This window comes from Leptopilina boulardi, unplaced genomic scaffold (genome assembly GCF_019393585.1).
Source record: "Leptopilina boulardi isolate dan_hultmark-lab unplaced genomic scaffold, ZJU_Lbou_2.1 LbouV2_60, whole genome shotgun sequence".
Classification (NCBI taxonomy): Eukaryota; Metazoa; Arthropoda; class Insecta; order Hymenoptera; family Figitidae; genus Leptopilina; species Leptopilina boulardi.
The window spans coordinates 1,208,349-1,231,034 of record NW_026138006.1 but is presented as its reverse complement, the minus strand read 5'-3'; the positions used below and the strand labels follow the sequence as shown (position 1 = coordinate 1,231,034).

Below are 22,686 nucleotides of genomic sequence, written 5' to 3'. Positions count from 1 at the left end.
AAAAACTAGAAACTTATGGTTCATATCTAGCAGAATTAATCTATCGATTAACCGAAATTAAAAATCTAGCAACTAAAAATCTCATAAAGTCAAAATATAAATCAAAACAAAATTACGACAATCATTCCAAACCTTTCCTTGGAAAAATACGTGATAAAGCTTACGTTCTTATAGAAGTCAAGAAAGTGAAATTTGACGCTCACTATCATGGACCTTACGAAATCGTGGATATCCTAGATAAACATACTGCAATTTTAATTACAAATGAAGGTGACGATAAATTCCCTAAAGGAAATATTAAAGAAATAGATTTCCCTAAAGAAAAATTGGAGGAGATCACCATCGAATACGATTTTACTAAACCAAATTACAATGTCGTCAAAGTTACCGGTCCCCCTAACAACCGTCGATCCTTATATGAAACGAGTAAATATGCAAATTAGGTAAAGGGAGACAGTTTATTGATATTTGTTTTGAAAAGAAGAAGAGAGCAATAGCGTTACCTGAAGGGAGATAATTTTATGCTATATTTAAGTGGAAAGAGAGAGAAGCAAAAGCGTTACCTGAAGAGAGAGCAATTTATGTTATTTGCTTATAATAGAGAGAGACAGTAAAACTTTACTTTGACTACGATAGTAGTTCTAATAATTTCCATGCAATAAAGGGAGAAAGAAAATATTACCTGGGTCCTCAGAGTTAAGACTCAAAAATAAAGGTTCTATTGTTCATATATATATATATATATATATATATATATATATACCCTCTAAACGAAATGATAATTTTAAAATCTTCATATTGTAGAATAATTTCGGTTTGTCAAGTACAACAGTTACTTGAATACTTGAAAAATATTTAAGCTAATAAAAAAAAATTCACTCACTGATTGTGAGTGAATATAAAGTGAATTTAGTGTGAACATAGTGAATATATAAGACATAAAGTGAATTTAATGAATATAAAGTGAACTTCGTGAGCATACGCAGTAAGTAATGTTGTTAAAAATAAATATTGTTGTGTTGATTGAATAAAAGGCAAAATTAGAAATTTGTTTGGTTATATTGGAAAAAAGACAAAATTGGTTTGGTTATATTGGAAAAAGGTAAAATTGGAAATTGGTTTGTTTATATTGGAATAAAGGCAAAATTGGAAATTAGATTGGTTATATTCGAATAAAGGAAAAATTGGAAATTGGTTTTGTTATATTCGAATAAAGGAAAAATTGGAAATTGGTTTGGTTATATTGGAATAAAAGCAAAATTGGAAATTGATTTATTTATATTGGACTAAAGGCAAATTTGGAAATATATTTTGCTATATTGGAATAAAGGCAAAATTGGAAATTGGTTGGTTATATTGGAATAAAGGAAAAATTAGAAATTGGTTTGGTTATACTGGAAAAAAGGCAAAATTGGAAATTGGTTTGGTTTTACTGGAAAAAAGATAAAATTGGAAATTGGTTGGTTATATTGGAATAAAGGCAAAATTAGAAATTTGTTTGGTTATATTGGAAAAAAGACAAAATTGGTTTGGTTATATTGGAAAAAAGTAAAATTGGAAATTGGTTTGGTTATATTGGAAAAAAGGCAAAATTGGTTATATTGGAATAAAGGAAAAATTAGAAATTGATTTGGTCATTTTTGAATAAAGGCAAAATTGGAAATTGGTTGGTTATATTGGAATAAAGGAAAAATTAGAAATTGGTTTGGTTATACTGGACAAAGGCAAAATTGGAAATTGGTTTGGTTTTACTGGAAAAAAGATAAAATTGGAAATTGGTTGGTTATATTGGAATAAAGGAAAAATTAGAAATTGGTTTGGTTATACTGGAAAAAAGGCAAAATTGGAAATTAGATTGGTTATATTCGAATAAAGGAAAAATTGGAAATTGGTTTGGTTATACTGGAAAAAAAAATCGGACTGAAATCGAGGGTTCCGTACTCGAAGCGAACTTATTTGGTATAAAAACAAATGTTTAAAAAATATGTGTTGTATGATAACTAATATAAGTGATACGAAGAGGAACAATTTTGTAAAATTCAAGAAAATTGTTCCTCTTCATATCACTTATATTAGTTGTCATACAACACATATTTTTTAAACATTTGTTTTTATACCAAATAAGTTCGCTTCGAGTACGGAACCCTCGATTTCAGTGCGAGTGTAACTCGCACTTGTCCGATTTTTTTTATTTTAGAGTTGTAACGACTGAAGAAATGAACTCAATCATGTTTATTAAATTATTTCTATAATCTACACATAAAAATACGTAAAAATAGAAAATTTGAAGCCCTTTAGAAAAAATTTGTTCCGTTATTGGGAGAAAATTCATGATTTTTTCTAAAATTATCAGTTTTTTCTTGACAGACCCAGAAAAATCAACTCCAATCATCCTCGCTATATTTTTTTGTAATCTACACGTAAAAATACGTCAAAATATATAAATTTGAATAACTTTAGATCAACTTTTTTGCGGAAAAATACATTTTTTTCTTAAATTTATCATTTTTCTTCAAAAATTTGATAAAAATTGATCATCAACTCCAATCGTGCTTACATTTTTTCCCTGTATTTTTCACGCAAAAATACAGTTTTACAGCAAATATGAACAATTTGGGTTGAATATTGTGTGCGCTAGGGAGAATAAATCATTTTTTTCGAAATTTTTGATTTTTCCTTGACAACGCTATGTAAATTGATTCGAATCAAGTTCGCTATATTTTTCCTGTAATTTTCACGTAAAAATACGTAAGTGTGCAAAATTTGAGCTCTTTATGTCAAGAGATGTGGCTGCTAGGGGGGGGTACATAGTCATTTTTAGGCATTTTTCGTAAAAATTCATGGTTTTTCCTTGACAACGCTATGATAATCAATTCCAATCAAGTTCGCTATATTTTGCCTATAATCTACACGCGAAAATACATATGTGTACTAATTTTCAGCTCTCTAGATAAATTTGTGTGGCCGCTAGGGGGGGGTACACGATTTCAAAAAAACCGATATTAATAGGGTTCCGAACCGAGTACGGAACCCTAAAAAGGAAAAATTGGAAATTGGTTTGGTTATACTGGAAAAAAGATAAAATTGGAAATTGTTTTGGTTATTTTGGATTAAAGGCAAAATTGGAAATTGATTTGGTCATTTTTTAATAAAGGCAAAATTGGAAATTGGTTGGTTTATATTGGATTAAAGGAAAAGTTGGAAATGGATTTGGTCATATCGGAATACAGGCAAAATTTGAAATTGATCTTCTAAATTTCAATTTCGTTATATCTGTAAATTTTTTAAATAAAAAAAGCAATGACAAACAAAGGAGAAATTGTTAATTTGAGTGATAATGATTTAAGTATTGTAATTACTGAAGGACAAATGTTAAATAATGATCATATGTTTGAATTTCAAAAGTTATTGGGAAGAGAATCAAATTTATTTTATAATATGCAAAATACTTTATTTTTACAAGCACTTGATATGATATATCCAATCGAGATAAATAAGCAGCACATTCAAATACTTTTTAGTGGTTCTCATAAATGTGTCATTGGATTTGTACTTACTATGATGGAAAAAGCCTTTACATTTTTGATAGTCTTAACAAAAAATGTTTAAATGAAGATCAGAAAAAATTTTTAATTAGATTATATCCTTTTAAACCACCAGTAATTTTCACAATTGTTGATCAACAACCAGAAAATAGTCTTGCTTGTGGAATATATGCAATAGCATTCGGAACATCGCTATATTTTAATATTATGCCCCATTCTGTCAATTACTATTATTGTAATATGAGAAATCATTTAATGTTAATGTTCAAAAACAATCATTTAAGGAATTTTCCATCTGTTCAAGTTCTTAATAGTAGATCTTGCAGAGTTGAATATGACTGGAATTGTCTTTTAACAGAAAAAGATAAACAACTACAGTGTAGAGAATCTTGCCCGATAATTATGAAAAAGATAAATGAAGCAAATATTGCATCAACAACACTAAAAAAAAGTAGAGCTGAAATTCAAAAAAATTATCGTGAGAGGCAAAAATTAAAACGTAAAATTGATAATTTTAATTGTTTATATGAAGGAGACTGTTCGACAAAAGAAAAACTTCATGCCATATCCAAAAAAGAAGAAAATATTGCATCAACAACAGTTAAAAAAAGTAGAGCTGAGATTCAAAAAAGTTATCGTGAGAGGCAAAACTTAAAACGTAAAAAAGATACATCAAATTATTTAGATGAAGAAGACTCTTCAACAAAAAATAAACTCCATGCCGAATATGAAAAAAAACAACTTCAGTATGATACAAATTCTTCTCATGTAAACTTAAAGAAAATTAATAAAGAAAGAGAAATAAAAAATTAGCAAATAACACAATTAAAATCTAAATTAAATAAGTAAATGAAGAAAGTAAATGATGTAAATTCTAATTTGATTCTTTCTACTCCATCAATATCAAATGCAGATTTAAATGATAATATGCCACTGTATAGTGATTCAACTTCAAACATTAAAGTTCAGTCAAAAGAGGGACTCTTTTTAAAAAATATAGATGTTTTTATTTGGGATGAAGCACCAATGGCTCCAAAATATGCCTCAGAAATTATGGATTATCTATTAAGAGATATAATGAAATCAAATGTTGCTTTTGGTGGTAAAATTGTAATTCTAGGAGGAGATTTTAGACAAACTTTGCCAATTAAAGAACGAGGCACTAGATCAGAAATAGTAAATTTATCCATAAAGAACAGTAAACTATGGAAACATTTCAAAAAATACACTTTAACAGAAAATATGAGAGCCTTACCACAGGAGACGGAATTTGTAGATTTTCTACTCAAAGTGGGCAATGGTGAATTAAATGATGTAGATGATAATGTTAAATTACCAGAACATATTATTCAACATGGAAATGTAGATATTGCTGAAGAAATGTATGGTCATTTGATACAACAGAATAAATTTAGAGAGTTGGCAGTGTGTGCAATTTTAGCACCTAGAAACGTTGACGTTGATGATATTAATAAGAGAGTGGTGCGTCTCTTAGACAGTAATGGGGAAACAATGTATAAAAGTATTGATTCTACTGAAAATTGTGATAATGGAAGTTTTGCGGAAGTCTTGTTACCAGAATATTTAAATACTCTCTCTCCGCCTGCTTTACCACCACATGAATTACATTTGAGAATTAATTCAGTTGTAATGCTAATTAGAAACCTTAGTATTAATGAAGGTTTATGTAATGGAACAAGGTTAATTATTTTAGATTTATCACATAATGTTATTAAATGTCAAATATTGACTGGAGATAAGAGTGGAAATATTGTTTTTTTACATAGAGTAACTCTATATTGTGAAAATTTATATCCATTTACTTTTAAAAGAAGACAATTTCCTATAAAATTGGCTTTCGCAATGACTATATCAATAAATCTCAAGGGCAAACATTCAACAGAATATCCATTGATTTGAGAAGAGATGTCTTCAATCACGGTCAGATGTATGTTGCATTATGAAGAGTTAAATCATTTGATTCTGTAAAAATATATTTAGGAGATAATAGAAGTAATAAATATATAAAAAATTATGTATATAGTGAAATTTTTGAATAATTTTAATTCTGTTTAGTGTAATATATCTTTATGTATTTATGGTTTTTAATATACAACATTACATTAAAGGGTACGATCAGTATGAAATTTTTTAAATATTCGAAAATATCCTCTCCTAACCATGCCAAAAGATTTGACTTGATTGGATTGAAAAGATTAGTCTCCAAATGTGAATCAGTTCAATAAATGTTTTTACGGATGTTTTTAATAGTAAACAATATTACTGTTTTATAACATTGAAGGAGAAAATAAAAATGGCAAAAATATATAGCATAAATTTATTTCTTGGATTATCTTAATTAACATATTTCATTAAAGGAATGAAATTATTTCAAATGTAATATATTGGAATAAAGGTAGAATTGCAAATTGGTTTGGTTATATTGGATTAAAGGCAAAATTGGAAATTGATTTGGTCATTTTGGAATAAAAGCAAAATTGGAAATTGGTTTGGTTATATTGGATTAAAGGCAAAATTGGAAATTGGTTTTGTTATATTGGAATAAAGGCTAAATTGGAAATTGGTTTGGTTATATTGGAATAAAAGCAAAATTGGAAATTGATTTATTTATATTGGACTAAAGGCAAATTTGGAAATATATTTTGCTATATTGGAATAAAGGCAGAATTGGAAATTGTTTTGGTTATATTGGATTAAAGGCAAAATTGGAAATTGGTTTAGTTATATTGGAATTAAAGCAAAATTGGTTTAATTATATTGGAATAAAGGCAAATTTGGAAATATATATAAGGTTATAGTGTAAAGTAAAGTTCAGTACAGTACAGTACTTTTTCCGTCAAATAGTTTGGAACTTCGTGACAGTGAAGTTGAAGTAATTCTAAGCAAAAGCTCTCTGGGTCACAACCCCAATTTCCGGGCCAGCTTACCCGCTAGAAGCTTTTGAAGGTTAAAAGAAGAGAGTTATTTCTTCCTACCGTTCTACCTAAAAAATTCAATATTTTCCTTACTTCTTTGTAAGTACGAACTTTGAAGTACTAAAAATAATAGTGTAGTTTTTAGTGTAGTGTAGTGCACTGTAGTGCAATGCAGTATAGTACAATAAAGTACAATTTACTATAGTCTGTCATAGTGCAGTGCAGTGCAGTAAAGTATGGTAAACTGAAGTACAGTATAGTATAGTACAGTAAAGTATATTATAGTACAGTACAGTATACAACAGTATAGTATAGTACAGTACTATCCTATATTATACTATACTACACTATAACAGACTATACTATAGTATAGTATAGTAGAGTACAGTAAATTACAGTATAGTAGAGTACAGTACAATATAGTATAGTGCAGTATAGTATAGTACAGTAAAGTATAATATAGGATAGTACTGTACTATACTATACTGTAGTATACTGTACTGTACCATACTATACTATACTGTACTATACTATACTTTACTGTACTATACTATACTGTACTTTAGTTTACCATACTTTACTTTACTGCACTGCACTGCACTATGACAGAATATAGTAGACTGTACTTTATTGTACTATACTGCATTGCACTACAGTGCACTACACTACACTAAAAACTACACTATTATTTTTAGTACTTCAAAGTTCGTACTTACAAAGAAGTAAGGAAAATATTGAATTTTTTAGGTAGAACGGTAGGAAGAAATAACTCTCTTCTTTTAACCTTAAAAGCTTCTAGCGGGTAAGCTGGCCCGGAAATTGGGGTTGTGACCCAGAGAGCTTTTGCTTAGAATTACTTCAACTTCACTGTCACAAAGTTCCAAACTATTTGACGGAAAAGGGATTTTTAATGTATTTTGTGCAGGGTCCTGTAATCTTTTATACTGTTACGACGTAAAAAAATTAAAAAAATATTAAACTGTGATAAGAAATGCAAACTATTTGATTTTATAAAATCAAATTGAATAATATTAATGTTCTATTCTATATTATCGTCTTAGAATAAAACTTTTAACTTATATATAAAACATTAATTTTAATATATTTCCAAATGACTAAAAATTATATGTGAGTCTTATAATAATTAAATGTTATTCAGTTTGATAGTCAAAAGTACTTAATAATTGAATGAATTTTATTATTCTGATTGTTAAATAAAAATATAAAAATTAATGTAAAAGCAAATGTAATTTTATTGATAAATAATTGTTAAATTAATAGATGGGTAAATAGTTATTGTTTTCATTGGAATTTTGTATTAACACAGGAAAAACTAGAAACTGTATACATCTGCTGACGTAGCTATGTATACGGCGTAGCGAATTTTTTTAGTTTATGAATATTTTTATTAGTTTTTGACGAATCGTTTTCAAACGTTCCAAAAAACTTCCTTTTATACTAATAAACTAATCTCTCACTGCAAGTTTTCTCAATTTTAAAGTTCCCCGCAGACTTTTTATCTGCAAAAGTAAGAAAACAGAATTTCTGACAAGTCTTAATTAATAAAGGAAAATTGTTAAACAATTGATCATTTTTAAGTTTTTTATTTCATTTTTGCCTTCTTTAAAACCAACTGCTTTTCTATACGATATATCAATCGAATCCTTTAATAATTACCAAAGATATGATGGTTTATGTTTTAAAATTTAATTAATTTTATGAATTTAAAATTTTCAGTTTGTAGTTATTATCTTCTAAAATATTTGTTTTACAACAAAAAATTAAAGAACAAAAAGATGCGCCATTCAATTTCCTATAAGAAAGTATGTTTCCAAAATTAAAATTATTTTTTTTTTAAATTATCGATATTATATCTTGCGAATCTAAGGTAGGAAAAAATTTTGGTATTACCTTTGCATTACCATGTAATATTACTGTAAGATAACTGTAAAATATTATTTTATATAATACAGAATTTATATAGTTTTATAATTATATAAAAATTAATATATTAATCAATAAAATTGATATGATTAATTCTATATATTAATACAAATATAAGAATCCACGTGAGAAGATTTCCTAAAAATTTTCAGAAATAAATTTTTTGACGGAAATGCTTTGGAAATTAATTTTTTGACAGAAATTCTTCTACAAAATTTTCGGTATTTAGTGATGCTCGAGAAAATGATAGTTCTGAATATTTATTCAATTTCATTTTGCCTTTTCTGCAGTGAAATTGAAGATAAATATTAACCTTTTTGTAAGTTACTGATGGTTAAGTTTGTCATGGATGGTAAATACATTATTATGCAATTAAAAAGATCATAGAAATTCCATGTATCTATTGGATTCCAAAAAATCTTTATTATATATGAATATAAATTACGACATTTTTTCAAAATTGAAAAATATTATAATTAAATGGACACAAGCGAATAAGTGGAACAAATTTTTATTTTCGTTTATTGAATCTTTTGTTTTCAAAATTCATAGAACTGGATGTTTAGAATTAGAAGAAATATACTTGAACATTTTTGATGATAAATAATAGAAATTGTTGAAATGTTTCATTATTAAAATGTGAAATGTTGTTTGTTTAAAATGATACCTTAATATAACCAAAATTAGAACACAAACATTAATTTTTTTATAAATTTCAAATGTTTAAGGAATACTGCTTTAATAAATATTAAAATCCTATATGAAACGAGTTTAATTTTTCGGGTTTTTAATATTATAATAATAATGTTCTTTGAAAGTTATAATTGATTTTTTATAGACATTTTCAATTATGAATATATCAAATAAATATCAACCCAAGAAAACGTAGAAATGCATTGCAGTAACAGCAGAGCAATTTTTTTGAAATTATATTACAAAAAGAAAATTCTAAAAATTTAATTCTAACATTACAATAATGTTAGAAGCTCTTTAATTTTCAAATAATTCTATTTTAAATAATAAAAACAAGGGCGCGCGTAGCGCGCAAGTATTAGTGACTAGTACAACATAAAATGCATTGTCAAAGACTTAAACAATGCCAATGAATTCACAACTGTTGGTCAAAATCAACGAAAAATTAAAGACGCTGAACATTTAGCGGCGCGACAAATTCTTAAAATCCTAAACAAAATATACTATTTCTCAGAAGAAGTACAAGAAATAAAGACAAAACAACTCACATATGTGTTTTGTCTAAACAGTCCCTCAATTTTAAAAATTAAGCTATACAAATGGACCAACAGTTGCGAATCATGCTATAGGCGCAATCATTTAAAAGAAAATTGTTTCAGACCACTATAAAAAAAAGTAAGACGAAGGAAAAGAAGGAAGGGGATATGGTGGTCGCCTTCTTCTTTCCTCTTTCTTTTAATAAAATTAACTAGAAAACAATAAATAAGTCAATTAACTAAAAATAATATCAAAACTAACATAAAGCAATCAATAACCATCAAAAAAAAAACTATTAAAATTAAAATAAAATCAAAACATAACGTAAACAGTAAAGTTAACCGTACAACGTATACAAGAACAGAGATACAATACGCAACACTCTCTCTACCGCGCAACTCACGCGAAGCAACCATGCCAGAGCGCCACAAGCTTAATGATACACAACAACCTGAAAGTAACAGCAAAAACAATTACACCTATAAAATTAATACCCCCCCCTAAAAATTTTAAAAATCTTTAATATTTATTAAAACAATGTTTACAAATGGAAACTCCATTTATTGGTCACCAATTACCTATCGATCCTAATACTACATAAGCGCCACTCTTCAAATGAACAAAACAAAACTTCACCAGCTCACAACATCGACCGCGAACATCGATCAATGTATCCGTCAACTGCAAGTATACTATGTAATTCAAACTTAACCGCGCATCAACATGGCTGCACTGGACGCGCGCACAACGACCAGAGTGTGCATGCCTCTAGAGCAACCTTGTTATATGAAATTGTACAGCTGTCACTTCAAATCAAAATACAAATGATTTCGCAACAGATTTCAATGTTTAATGACTTATAAATTAATAATAATTAGTATTAAATAAGATCTCAAGAATATAAAATTGGACAAAATAACCAGAAAAATCACGGTAATATCTCTTTATGAGAATTAAAGAAAAATATTAAATTGTATTATGCTTCCGGTAACATTCTTGTTATCGGCGATATTCACAATTTATAGTAAAAATAATAAAAATAATTAATAATTACAAAATAAAATTCTTATTTAAGTCATTGAATATTGAAATTCCAAGCAATTTCAATCAAAACAGCAATGAAAAGCATCTAGCTAAATTTATGATGCATGTACATAAATACATGCATAAAAATATGAATGTGTGAGAGAAAATAATTTACAAAAAAAAGCAATTTTCATCAAAAATCAATAATATTTTAAGTTTAAACTTATATATTAACATAAAATCTTTTATTAAATTACAAAGAATTGAATAATTATTAAATAATTGAACGAAATAAAATAGACAGGAATAAGGATGAAAGAAAGTCAATATATTTTATTATTAAAAAATTACAAAAATATTTCAAAATTTTATCAAATGCGTATGCTAAATCATTCTTTTTCACTAAAATCGAAGATGCGTCGACCACAGAATCGAGAGCAAGAAGACTGTATACTGAAACAAAGCAAATAAAAAAATAATGAAAAATACATCAAATAAATTAATAGAGACTTTCAAGAGAACAATAATAAAAGAAAACTTACATGTCTGAGACAGGACTCGGTATTTCGGCGTCAAAAATGATGGCAATAAACAAGTTTGCACAAGAACCACACAAGGATTCAAGGGCAAAGGTTCTATGCATCTCAAGGAATTTACTTACCTCAGAAAAACTGATAAACGTAACAAGGCACGTTTCAACGCGAAGACAAAACATACGTCTGCACTCATTAAATCAGAAGCAAAAATCAACAAAATTTAGAAACTCATCCTTTTTCTTTCTATGACTACAACTTCTCTTTAAAAATTAAAATTTTATTTTATCGGGACGTTAAAAGATCTAAGGAGGGAGGACTGTTACATCCCGGGAACAAATTTTCCATTTAATTTCTCTTTTCATTTATGCAAAACGATTATCATAAATATATAATTTCATTAATAAAACACTTTATACCTAATTAAATACAACTATATAGTATAATTAATAATTATAAAGTATAAAACCTTATTATTGATTATAGATACGACTAAAATTCAATTTAAATCTAGCAACATGTAGGTATTAGAGCAGCGGTCGGTAAATTATCTAAGCATATGATAATTGTCCGATTGTCGCGCTTCTAAACTTTATTATTCAGACAAATGATAAGTAGCCAATGAGTAGTTGTCTTAAGTTTACCGTCGATAAGATAGTTACATAAATTCAAATGTTATAAATCAACCTTTGTTTAAGAGTTGAAAATGTATTAGTTATTACTGAAATCTGATACTTTGTACGTGCTTTCTATCTTTTAGCTCAAAAACGTGATTTCTACTTTTTGGCTCTTGCACGTGTTTTACCCCCATTAAATTCTATGCAATTAACTAATATATAAACCCCTGAATTATGAAGAACAAATGTCATTAACTTCGACGCGTTAACACGTTCATTGTTAAGTTCGGCACTTCAATCGTGTATCTTGCAGTTAGAGTCAGTATAATTATCAAAGGAAATTCGTTTCTTTACCTAAAGTACGGAATAAAATTGCATAATTGAATCTAATTTCGACACTACATAATTGTCGTATAATTTCTTTATATTAATTGTTTCTCTTTCCAGTTCGGTGCAAGTTTATTCCGTTATAAAGAAACAAGTTTCTTTTGTGTCAAGGTACTGTAACGTGAATGCAACATTTAGAAAAACATTAATAATTATAATAAAGTTTAAAAGTCGTGTATATGAGTGAATATTAACGAACTGAAATCTTATAATTGCAACCTGTGTGGCAGCCGTGTTCAGCCGGTTGCAGCCTGTTAATTGTCAGTTGAATCCAAGATAATAACTGTAAGTACATCTAATTGTTATTCTATGAAACATTTAGACAATAAATCGTCTTAAAAAGGGAATGTGCATATAATTTATTTAACGAGAACCCTTAGTTCTTTCAAAGTGACGCGATCCTACATTATAAATAAATGCCGATCTTACGAATCTGGTAATCAGCTAAACTTGCTTCTCAATTATTTATTTAACAATAAATAAAGTCTACCATTGCTTGGGACGTGACACATTTTTAAAAAGAATCAGATTTTTTAAAAGGCTTTAAATTAAAATAAAGTAACTTTGAACGTGAAGGAGACCATTATTTTTATTTAAGGTCATAAAAATAAGCTTCCAACATTTTTTTTAACTTGGAACAATTCTTTTTACTGACGTGGTAACCTCTAGTAGTAATGTGCATAGTTTTGTAAATGTCTAATACTTAGAAATAAAAAATAAATTTTGTTGAATCAAAAACATAAATTTAAAATAAAAATCAAAATAGCGACATATTTTGTGGGTCAAAAGGACCTTAACCCTTCGGGTTAAGGTTTTAGAAAATCGAAAGAGAAGTTTTCGGTGAAAAGGTCTAGTACTCATCCCTAGGGCTAAACTATGTGTAAGTTCCAGTCCGATCCGATCAACTTTTTTTTCACTTGGTACGCTACAGGAATTTTACCCCATATATATATGTACATATATAAGGCGTTTTACGTGTATTGTCCTGAGTTGAAAAATTGATTTTCGAAAAAAGTGAAACTTGGGGAAATTGTTGTCCTATCTGATAGTATAATCAGATTTTACTGTAGTCAACTTTAAATTCTCTTAATGTGAATGGTATTCCTATAAAATTTAGTGAAAGAATAAAGAACCTTGGTTTAATAATAGATCGTACTTTATCCTGGAAAGATCATATATGTGGGATTTCATACAAGACCTACATGGTACTCCAACAATTAAACAGGAACAAAGAATCACTTCCTTATATTGCCTTTTTACGATTATTGTTGCATTTTTTATGATGGTATAACAGATGAATTAAATTCTAATCTGGAAAGATCCTTCAACGCATGTATTCGATTCATTTATAATTTGCCAAAAATGGAACATATCACTCAATATAGAATGAAATCAGAGTTATTAAATGTAACGCCACGAAGACAATTCTTTATGGAAAATTTAATTTATTCGTTATTTAATAATAAAATTCCACAGTACCTTTTAAACTTTTTCGAATTTAGAAACCAAAATGAAATAATACACAACAGGCTTCGAGAAAGAAAATCTGACTTAAAAATAGCTCAACACCGTACTTGCAAAATACAAAAATCTTTCATTGTAAGAGGAGCAAGATTATGGAATAAATTACCGATCACGATTAGAGAAGCAACAAACCAGTTGTACTTTAAGAAATTATTTTTTAATTTTCTGTTTAAATGCGAAAATCAACATTTGGAAATTACATACTGGTAATTTTTACTTTTAAATCTATTTCGTTTTATATATAGATACAAGCTTTAATTCTTTTTTGAATTTTTATTGACTAAACTCTATCAAGATATAAGCCAAATAAATATATTAGAACTTAAAAATGTAATTTATAGTATTTTTCAACTATAATAAAAAAGATCTAAATATTGTTATTTTCTATCATCTCATATGTTAACTTTTTTTTAGTACTTATAGTTTATGTAAATTCTTCGTTGTCTCTTTATTTTTTTCACACATTTTCATAAAAAATATTATAGAACTAAAACGATATCTATGTACCTGTTCCTTGGAGGGCTAAGTAGCCCTAGGAACTCATTTCCAATAAAATAAATAAATAAAATATCCGCAAAAATTTTTTTGACTTTTTTGAAATTTTGTGGGAGATATAGGGGGGTCAATTTTATCAGTTTTTCCCGACACCGACTACTATTTGAATGTATACTGTCTATAAATGCAATAAAAAAAATTTTGGCAGGTATGTTTTACGAAGGTTTTTTCATGCTCTTTTTAATGGTGAAATTTGTTTTTTTAAATTTTGAACTTTATTTTCTATATTTAAACACAAATTTGCTATTTTCACTAAAATCGGTCCGTTTTTTAAAATAAATAATTGCAAACGAAAGCTGAGGTTTTTCCCGTTCTGTATACAAATTTTCAGAATACCGATTTTTTTCGAGATATTAAATGTCAAAGATTTTATGTATGCTTTTAATAAACAAATAAAACAAAATGTCCTTTATTTTGTTTTCGAAATATTAAGTAATGAAGCCGTTCGTTGGCACAGACGCGTTTACGCATCAAATTTTTTCGTGCCGACGTGGCATTGACGCGTCAACCATTTATTTCATATACCCTTTCGTGCCCCAGCGAAACCACCGTACGGATTTGCTTCAAACTTCCCATTCGGGGGTATTTGGGGTCGCTGTTTACGAATCCGATGTTAGTTTTTCAAAATTCAAAATGGCGGATCTAATATTGCAGCCAATATTTTAAAAAATTGCTTGAATATGCTTAAAAATTGTCAATCGGGGGTTTTTGGGGTCGCTCATTACAAATTCGATGTTAGTTTATTAAAATTCAAAATGGCGGATCTAATGTGGCGGACTTTTTTCAAAAATCATTTGAATTCGCTTAATAATTAGTATTCAGGGGTTTTTGGGGTCGCTGATTACTAATCCAATGTTAGTTTTTAAAAATTCAAAATGATATATCCAATATGGCAGAATTTTTTTCATAAATCGTTCGGATTCTCTTAAAAATAAGTACTCATGGGTTTATAGGGTAGCTGATTAAGAATCCGCCCTAATATCACAAGATATCTAGGGATTTATTGATAATATCCCGCAGATATCCTAGGGATGTCCTATGGATATCAAAAGGATCTCTTAAGGATATCCAAAAAATCGGCGGATATCCTTTGGATATCCCATGGATATCTGAGGATATCCACAGGATATCTTCTGGATATCTCTATAGACTTTTATAAATGTCCTCCAGATATCCCATAGATATCGTCAGGATATCCCACAGATATCATCAGGATATCCCATAGATATCGTCAGGATATCCCACAGATATCATCAGGATATCCCATAGATATCGTCAGGATATCCCACAGATATCATCAGGAAATCCCATAGATATCGTCAGGATATCCCACAGATATCATCAGGATATCCCTAGATATCGTCAGGATATCCTACAGATATTTTCAGGATATTCTCAGTATATCTTCTGGATGTCAAGAAGATATTCTCAGGATACTGTTTTTAAAGTCATTATGAGACTACGAGTGAGAATATTCTGTGAATTAAATTTTATATAAATAAAATAAAATGCAACTTGTTTTTCGAGAAAGTTGTTAAATTTGAAAAATTATTAACTAATTTTTTTTCTCATTCGTGATTCATTCCTTTATTTATATGCTTAATATCGTCAGAAAATAAATTGGCTTTAAACATTATAAATTCTTCCCCGCAAATAACGAATAACTATTAATATTATTACAAAATAACATAAAACTGTTTTATGTGTTTTTCTTTACCTTCCTTTGATCGAATTTACTTCATATCAAAATATTAATATTAGTTATACATTAAGTGCATGAGTTTATTTAAAAACTTTGAAAAATGCGTTTCAAATCATCATTTAAAATAAATTAGAAGCTCATAAGATTTTTGTTTTTATTATATTATAATTCATTATATCAGCTTAACAATTTTAACCTTTAAAAATATATGTTGAGATATTAAATATCCCGTGAATATCCTAAGAATATCCCACGGACATCCTGAGGATATCCCAGGGATATCCTGCGATATAATATCCAATAGATATTTTGTGGATGTCCCACAGACCGGCGGTTTGGATATCCTATGGATATCCCAAGATATTTTAGGGACAATTCTAGGATATCGACCATTGATATGGATATCCTTTTGTTTAGAGGGCGAAGTCAGAATTACAAAATTCAAATTAGCAGATCCAATATGGCGGATGAATTATAACAAAAATCTTGGTTTCTTTTTAAAAATATTGGATTTCCGTGAATATAAGTATTTTAGGGATTTTGGGGTGGCTGATCAGCCATTATTAATTTTTCAAAATTTGTAGAATCTGACATTATATTTGTATTGAGCGACCTCAAAAATCCTCAGAAACCCATTTTTTAAGAAAATACAATGATTATTAAAAAAATCGTTCGCCATTTTGAAGATTTAAAATTGTCAAAATAATACTCCAGATTCGTAATCATCGATTCTAAAAAACCCCAATAAAACACATTTTTTAGTAAAAAACATTGATTTTCAGAAAAAAACGTCCGCCATACAGTGGACTGTATCTAAGATTTAAACTATGAAAAACTAAAGTCGAATTCGTAATCAGCGACCCCGAAATTCTCCATATAGAGAGTTTCAAACGAATCCGACCAATTTTTAAAAAAATTCCGCCATTTTGAAAAACTAACATCGAATTCGTCATCAGCAACCCTGAAAACCCCCGCGTAGAGAGTTTCAAGCGAATCTAAACGATTTTTGAAAAAAAGTCCGCCATATTGGATCCGACATTTTGAATTTTGAAAAACGAACAACGAATTCGTAATCAGCGACCCCAAAAACCCCAGGACACCAATTTTCAGAAGAAAAAATTTTCTGTACATTTTGGGCACTTTTTGTCGAATTCCTTCTACCAACAAAGGGGTTAATTAATTAATTTTAAAAAAATGAAATATTTTACAAACAAATAAAGTTACCGTAATTATGAACTTACCGATCGAAAGTCAACGTAATTCCGCATCCAACCTGTCCTATATGTAGTATTTTGGATTAGTGGATTGTTAATAAACAATTGGCTAACATTGCAATTGTTTATAAAAATTCTCTAATCCAAAATAGTTAATATAGGGCTTTAAATGCGGAATTACGTCAGCTTTCAATTGGTAGCTTCAGAATTGCAATAACATTATTTATTTGTAAAATATTTCATTTTTTAATACCTATTAGGAGAGAGGGCCCCAAGATGGACATAGTTTTGATTTTGTGCTCTAGAATCCAAAAATTTTAGGATATTTAAAAATGGTGCATACCGTATGAAAGTACAATAAATAAGGTATCCTATGGCCATAAAGAAAAAATTTTAATTTGCAAACAAACATTTTTTAAAGAATTTTTTCAAATTGTTGTAAATTTCGATTTGAAAAAAGTGGCCACAAGATGGACACCTTCATAAAATGCATTAAAAAACGGGCAAAATAAAAATAAAATATCAAGTAAGGATTTTTAAACCAATTTTCTGTTTCTTTATTATATTTTTTAAAAGTTCTAACATTTTTTAAATGTTAAAAATTAAATAATATTGTAAGAAAATTAATTTTAACGAGATTAATTTAATTAAATTAATTTATTTACTTTATCCAATCTAATTTATTTAATTTATTTAATAAGAGATTAATTATTTTATAATTAATGAAAAGAAATTAACGATAAATCCAGCTCTAAGCTGAATTGTCTGTGTCACAATTCGGATATTCGTGCCAAGGTCCGCAGATTTTAGCTACACGGAGAGAAATTTCTTACTTTGAAAATACCAATACTATACTAGCGATTTTCATATGTCCGTTTTGTTAACAGAAACGCTTAAAGTTATACTAAAATAGTTCCAAAAATTCCCATGCGTTAAAAGATCACTGGTATTAACGTTATTAGTGTATCCACGTATCCACGTGATATGTGTTACAGGAAGAAAAATAATTCTTTCCGATCCGTGTTTATATAAAAAGCTTCATGTAAACAAACTAAATCAGTAAAAAAAATCACGAGTCGATATATACTTTGTGACGAAGTAATTTGTCACAATGCCATTTTCGAGTTGGTTTGGTTTTTCGCACGTTCGGCAGTTCAGAGGGCAGGTCGAGATAGGAGTCCGGGACGTGGCGTCATCACGGCGGCCTTTATCGGAACGTGTAAAAAAGAGGACGACGAGGATCCAGAGAGAAGGCGAATCAATATGGCGAGAGCGGGCTCGTGAAAAGTAGAGAGTAGGAGAGAGTTTTTGAGTGTAAAAATAAAGAAAGACTAAAAAGAGTGTAGTGTGTAATTCTTTGGCGTACATCCCAAGAATACCTGAGGTCCATCAGAATATTCCAAAAAGGGGTTATCGTTTCGTTTTTGCATTGGAATAATCTTGACGGGAAGGCGTTCAGTGGGACTTGGACGGATCACCAGAGGGTCTTTTGTGAATTTGTCGTCGTGGGTAAGCCCAATTTTGTTGTGTTGTGTCTCAAGGGTCGTGTCCCTTTTCTCGACTTGTGTTCTCGACAGAATCTCCTCTGAGATTTATTTTGTTGATTTTGAGTTTTGGGGTTATTTTGTGTTTTCTCGGGTTTGTCAATTCCTTTCAAAAATTGGCTGGCGTCTGACAATTTTCACGTAGGGTTATCTTTTTGTAACTTTAAAAAGGGGTTATTAATTAGCTATATTAATTAATTCAATAATTTCGTTAAAACTTATACGAAAATTTTATATCAAATGTCCATCTTGGGGCCCTCTCCCCTAATTAATTAATTAATATTTCGAAAATAAAAATGATATTTTGTTTAGTTTGTTTATTAAAGGCAAACATTTTAAGTTTCATTTAAGAGGTAAAAAAAGAAATAAAAACTGTCCTTTATTAAAAAGAAGTCAAAAATATTTTTGATTTTCAAAAAAGGGTAAATTTTGAATTAAAAAAAAACTATATACTATTCCTTAAATTTGTTCAAAAGCCAAAAAAAGGCATAGAAATACGGAAACAAAAAATTAATAAATATAATTTTTATAAAAATTGTATATATAAATGTTTTTGGGATGGCGAATTACGAATCTGTGGTTAGATTTTCAAAATACAAAATGTCGGATCTAATATGTTGGAGGGAATTTTTTAAAAAATTGTTATATTTTTATGGAACTTGGTATCTAGAGGTTTTTGGGATTTTTGAACAACTTCAAGAGGTAGTTTCAACCATAGTCAGTCACGCAATTTATTATTAGGTTAACTATATTCTTACCTTTCTTGCTTTTATTTCAGCTATATCATCCATAATGTCTAATTGAAGATTATGAGCACTACCACTATTGCTGGAAGGTCTCGTGATCCCAGTACTAGATTCTCGTCGACTAGAAAATACTCTGGATACTCCCATTGATAAAGCTGCAATAGAATCTCGACGATTGCTGAATAAATAGTGAGGTACTTTTGAAATTGTTACAACGGAATGTCTTCGTCCGCCTGGTTGAGGAGCTAGTGCTTGAGAAAGTGTGGCAAGAAATGCTGCTTCTCTTGGTGATGGGCCTGATCCTTCTCTTTCACTTAAGCGGCGCACCTATTAAATTTTATAGAAAACATCTTATGTTTAATCATATTAACTTTAACTCAAAGGAGTTACATTTTTACTGATAATTTTTATTTTAAGATATTAGATTTCCAGGATTTAGAGAAGCTATTATTATTTTTTATTAACGTATTATTTAACTATTATTATGAAATTTTTAATAACGATTTATTTAATATTTAGGGAATAATTCAAATTACATTCGTTATCCATTTTAATAAAATTTAAATACATTAGAAATTGAGTTTATTCAATTATTGGAAGTGAGAAATAAAACACCAAATCACTTGTTTGGCAAAGTTTCGGTGTCTTGGTTTGACACCATCATCAGGCCACTAGTTAAATTAAATTTAATTAGTTACATTAGTAACACCTCTAATTATTTGTCAAAACTTACAAAAACAAATTTTGAAGGCGAGGTATCACCCGTCGTAAAGCAAATTAAAAACTTTAATTTTAATTTAGTTTTTAATTTGATTTACAATGGGTGATACTTCGCCTTCAAAAATTGTTTTTGTTATTTTTGACAAATAACACAGGAATACACGGTTTTGGACTCGAGCAATGAAGACCTGTTCCTAAAGTAAATTTTAATGCTGAATTCGAATCCACAGTCCGTTTTTTACTACACGTCAGGTTTTTTAGATAATTGCAATTTAAAATTTTTTATGCTTTTAACAAAATTGTTATTGTTAATTAAACTATATTACTTATAAAAAAAGTCATAACTTTGTTCAAGGTTTTTGGGGTCGCTGATTACAAATATGAAGTCAGATTTTTAAAATTTAAAAGGCGGATTTAATATGGCGGTCGACTTTTCAGAAAATCGCTTCAATTCACCAAAAACTCGTTACTCGGGGGGTTTTTGAGGTCGTTGATTACGAATTTGACATCAGATTTTTAAACGAGTTTTAAGCAAATCCGATCAATTTTATAATTTTTTCTGCCATATTGGATCCGACTTTTTGAATTTTAAAAATCTGATGCGATATTCGTAATCAGCGACCCTTATAATCCTCGAGTAACAAGTTTCAAGCAAATCCAATTGATTTTTCATTTTTTTCCGCCATTTTGAATTTTGACGGGATACAGAAAATCTAATAATAGATTCGAATTCAGTATAAAAAATACGTAAAGAAACGCTCTTGCCTTTATGGGTTTTGAAAGTTGACCCGAATTTGTAAACCTGTGTAATTAGACGTGTTACTAATGTAACTAATTAAATTTAATTTAACTAGTGGCTTGATGATGGTGTCAAACCAAGACACCGAAACGTAGCCAAACAAGTGATTTGGTTTTTTATTTCTCACTTCCAATAATCGAAAAATCTTAATATCTAATATCAAAATAATGAAAGGAAAAAATATTTAATAATAATAATAAAATTTAAATATGTTACAAACATAAATAAGTCAATTTGTAAAAAATTTAATCGTTTTTAAAAAATATAAAAATGTAATTTTGAAATATAAAAAAATAATTTGAGGAGTTATTTTTTAAAGGGACAATACAAATTCTATCCTAGGTATTGTTTTGATGTCTAAATAATGTCGACTTGACTTTGGATGACAGCAAACAAATGTCGGTTCGACGTCAGTATCTAATACTGATTTAATATTTCAAGAAGATCGAAATGTAAGTATCGAACGTATTGTTTTTTAATAATCTTCCAACCTTAGGAACCCATACAGTCTCGACATTATTTTGATGTTGACGTCGGTATCCAATAATAATTTGGAGTTGGAAGGTGGTTGAAATGAATGGTAGGACTATGAATGAATGAATAAAATATTAATAAATAATAACTGAATTAAATAACATCAAAACAACATTCACACCTTCAAAAATAAATTTAATTGTGCAATAAACAAAATTAAATTGTAAAAGTAATCATAAAAGATTTTTAAAAATAAATATTTCGTAGGGTGAATTTAATTTATTATATTATACTTCTTTATTTTATACCACACATGCTCGAAAAACTAGTTTCTAATCGCTTTACACTAATAATAAAACAAGGTTCTGAGCATACTTGAAGTTAAAAATGGTAAACTAGGACTTTCCTTGTACTCTGGTAGCCAGCGACAGATTTTCGGGACCAATTTTCTCCCAACCGATAATTTGTGAAATAACTGGGGCACTTGGGTCATTTAGCCCCGTGATCGTCAGCTGTTCTACCGGCGGTGACTTGGGGCGTTACACCCCTCTAATGACGTAAAAACAAAATTTTTTTTCAGTTATTTCCTCCCAACTAAAAATTGGTGATATGATAGTTTACATCGTAACTTAAAGAAATAAAAACGTCAGCTGGGTATAGCATGGTGGATTATACGTCAGCTGGCCATCCGAATATGTAAAAAAATTGTGTTTTCAGTGATTTCGACATTTATAAAAACGTACTTCAGTTCTTGCAAATGAAAATATATATTATATGTTTATAATATTTATTTCAGGACAAATTACCTTTAAAACAATATATTCTATCCAAACATATATAGACTAAATTTATTTTGAATTAATAAATTAAATAAAACATGATGTTTTATTATATTTATTGTTATTTTTTGCTCCATTCATATATGGTTGCTCTTGAGCTGGTTATGAATTGCGTATTGCGATATCGGTGCAGCAAAAAACTCCAAATTGTCAATTCACATTTAATTTACATTTGTTAATACTACTCACGAGTGTGAAAAATAAAAAGTGGTCTTATTAGGCAAAATTAGATATTTAAACAACATATTTCTTCACTGAAATCGAAGAAATAGAGAAACTCCTGATGTAATTAGAATTAAATCTAATTTTCATTTAACGATAACTTTTTGAGCAATCGTTTTTAATGCCTGG

General features: G+C 28.7%; 1 protein-coding gene across 1 annotated transcript in view; it reads right to left on the bottom strand.

Annotated features, from left to right (window-relative positions):
• LOC127290356 (uncharacterized) overlaps nt 1–22,686 on the bottom strand; it is a 289,039-nt gene that overhangs the window by 140,218 nt on the left and 126,135 nt on the right. Inside the window, exon 3 of the mRNA XM_051318861.1 lies at nt 19,516–19,830. Within this exon, the coding sequence (XP_051174818.1) occupies nt 19,516–19,830 (315 nt within the window). The remainder of the gene's footprint in view (nt 1–19,515; nt 19,831–22,686) is intronic.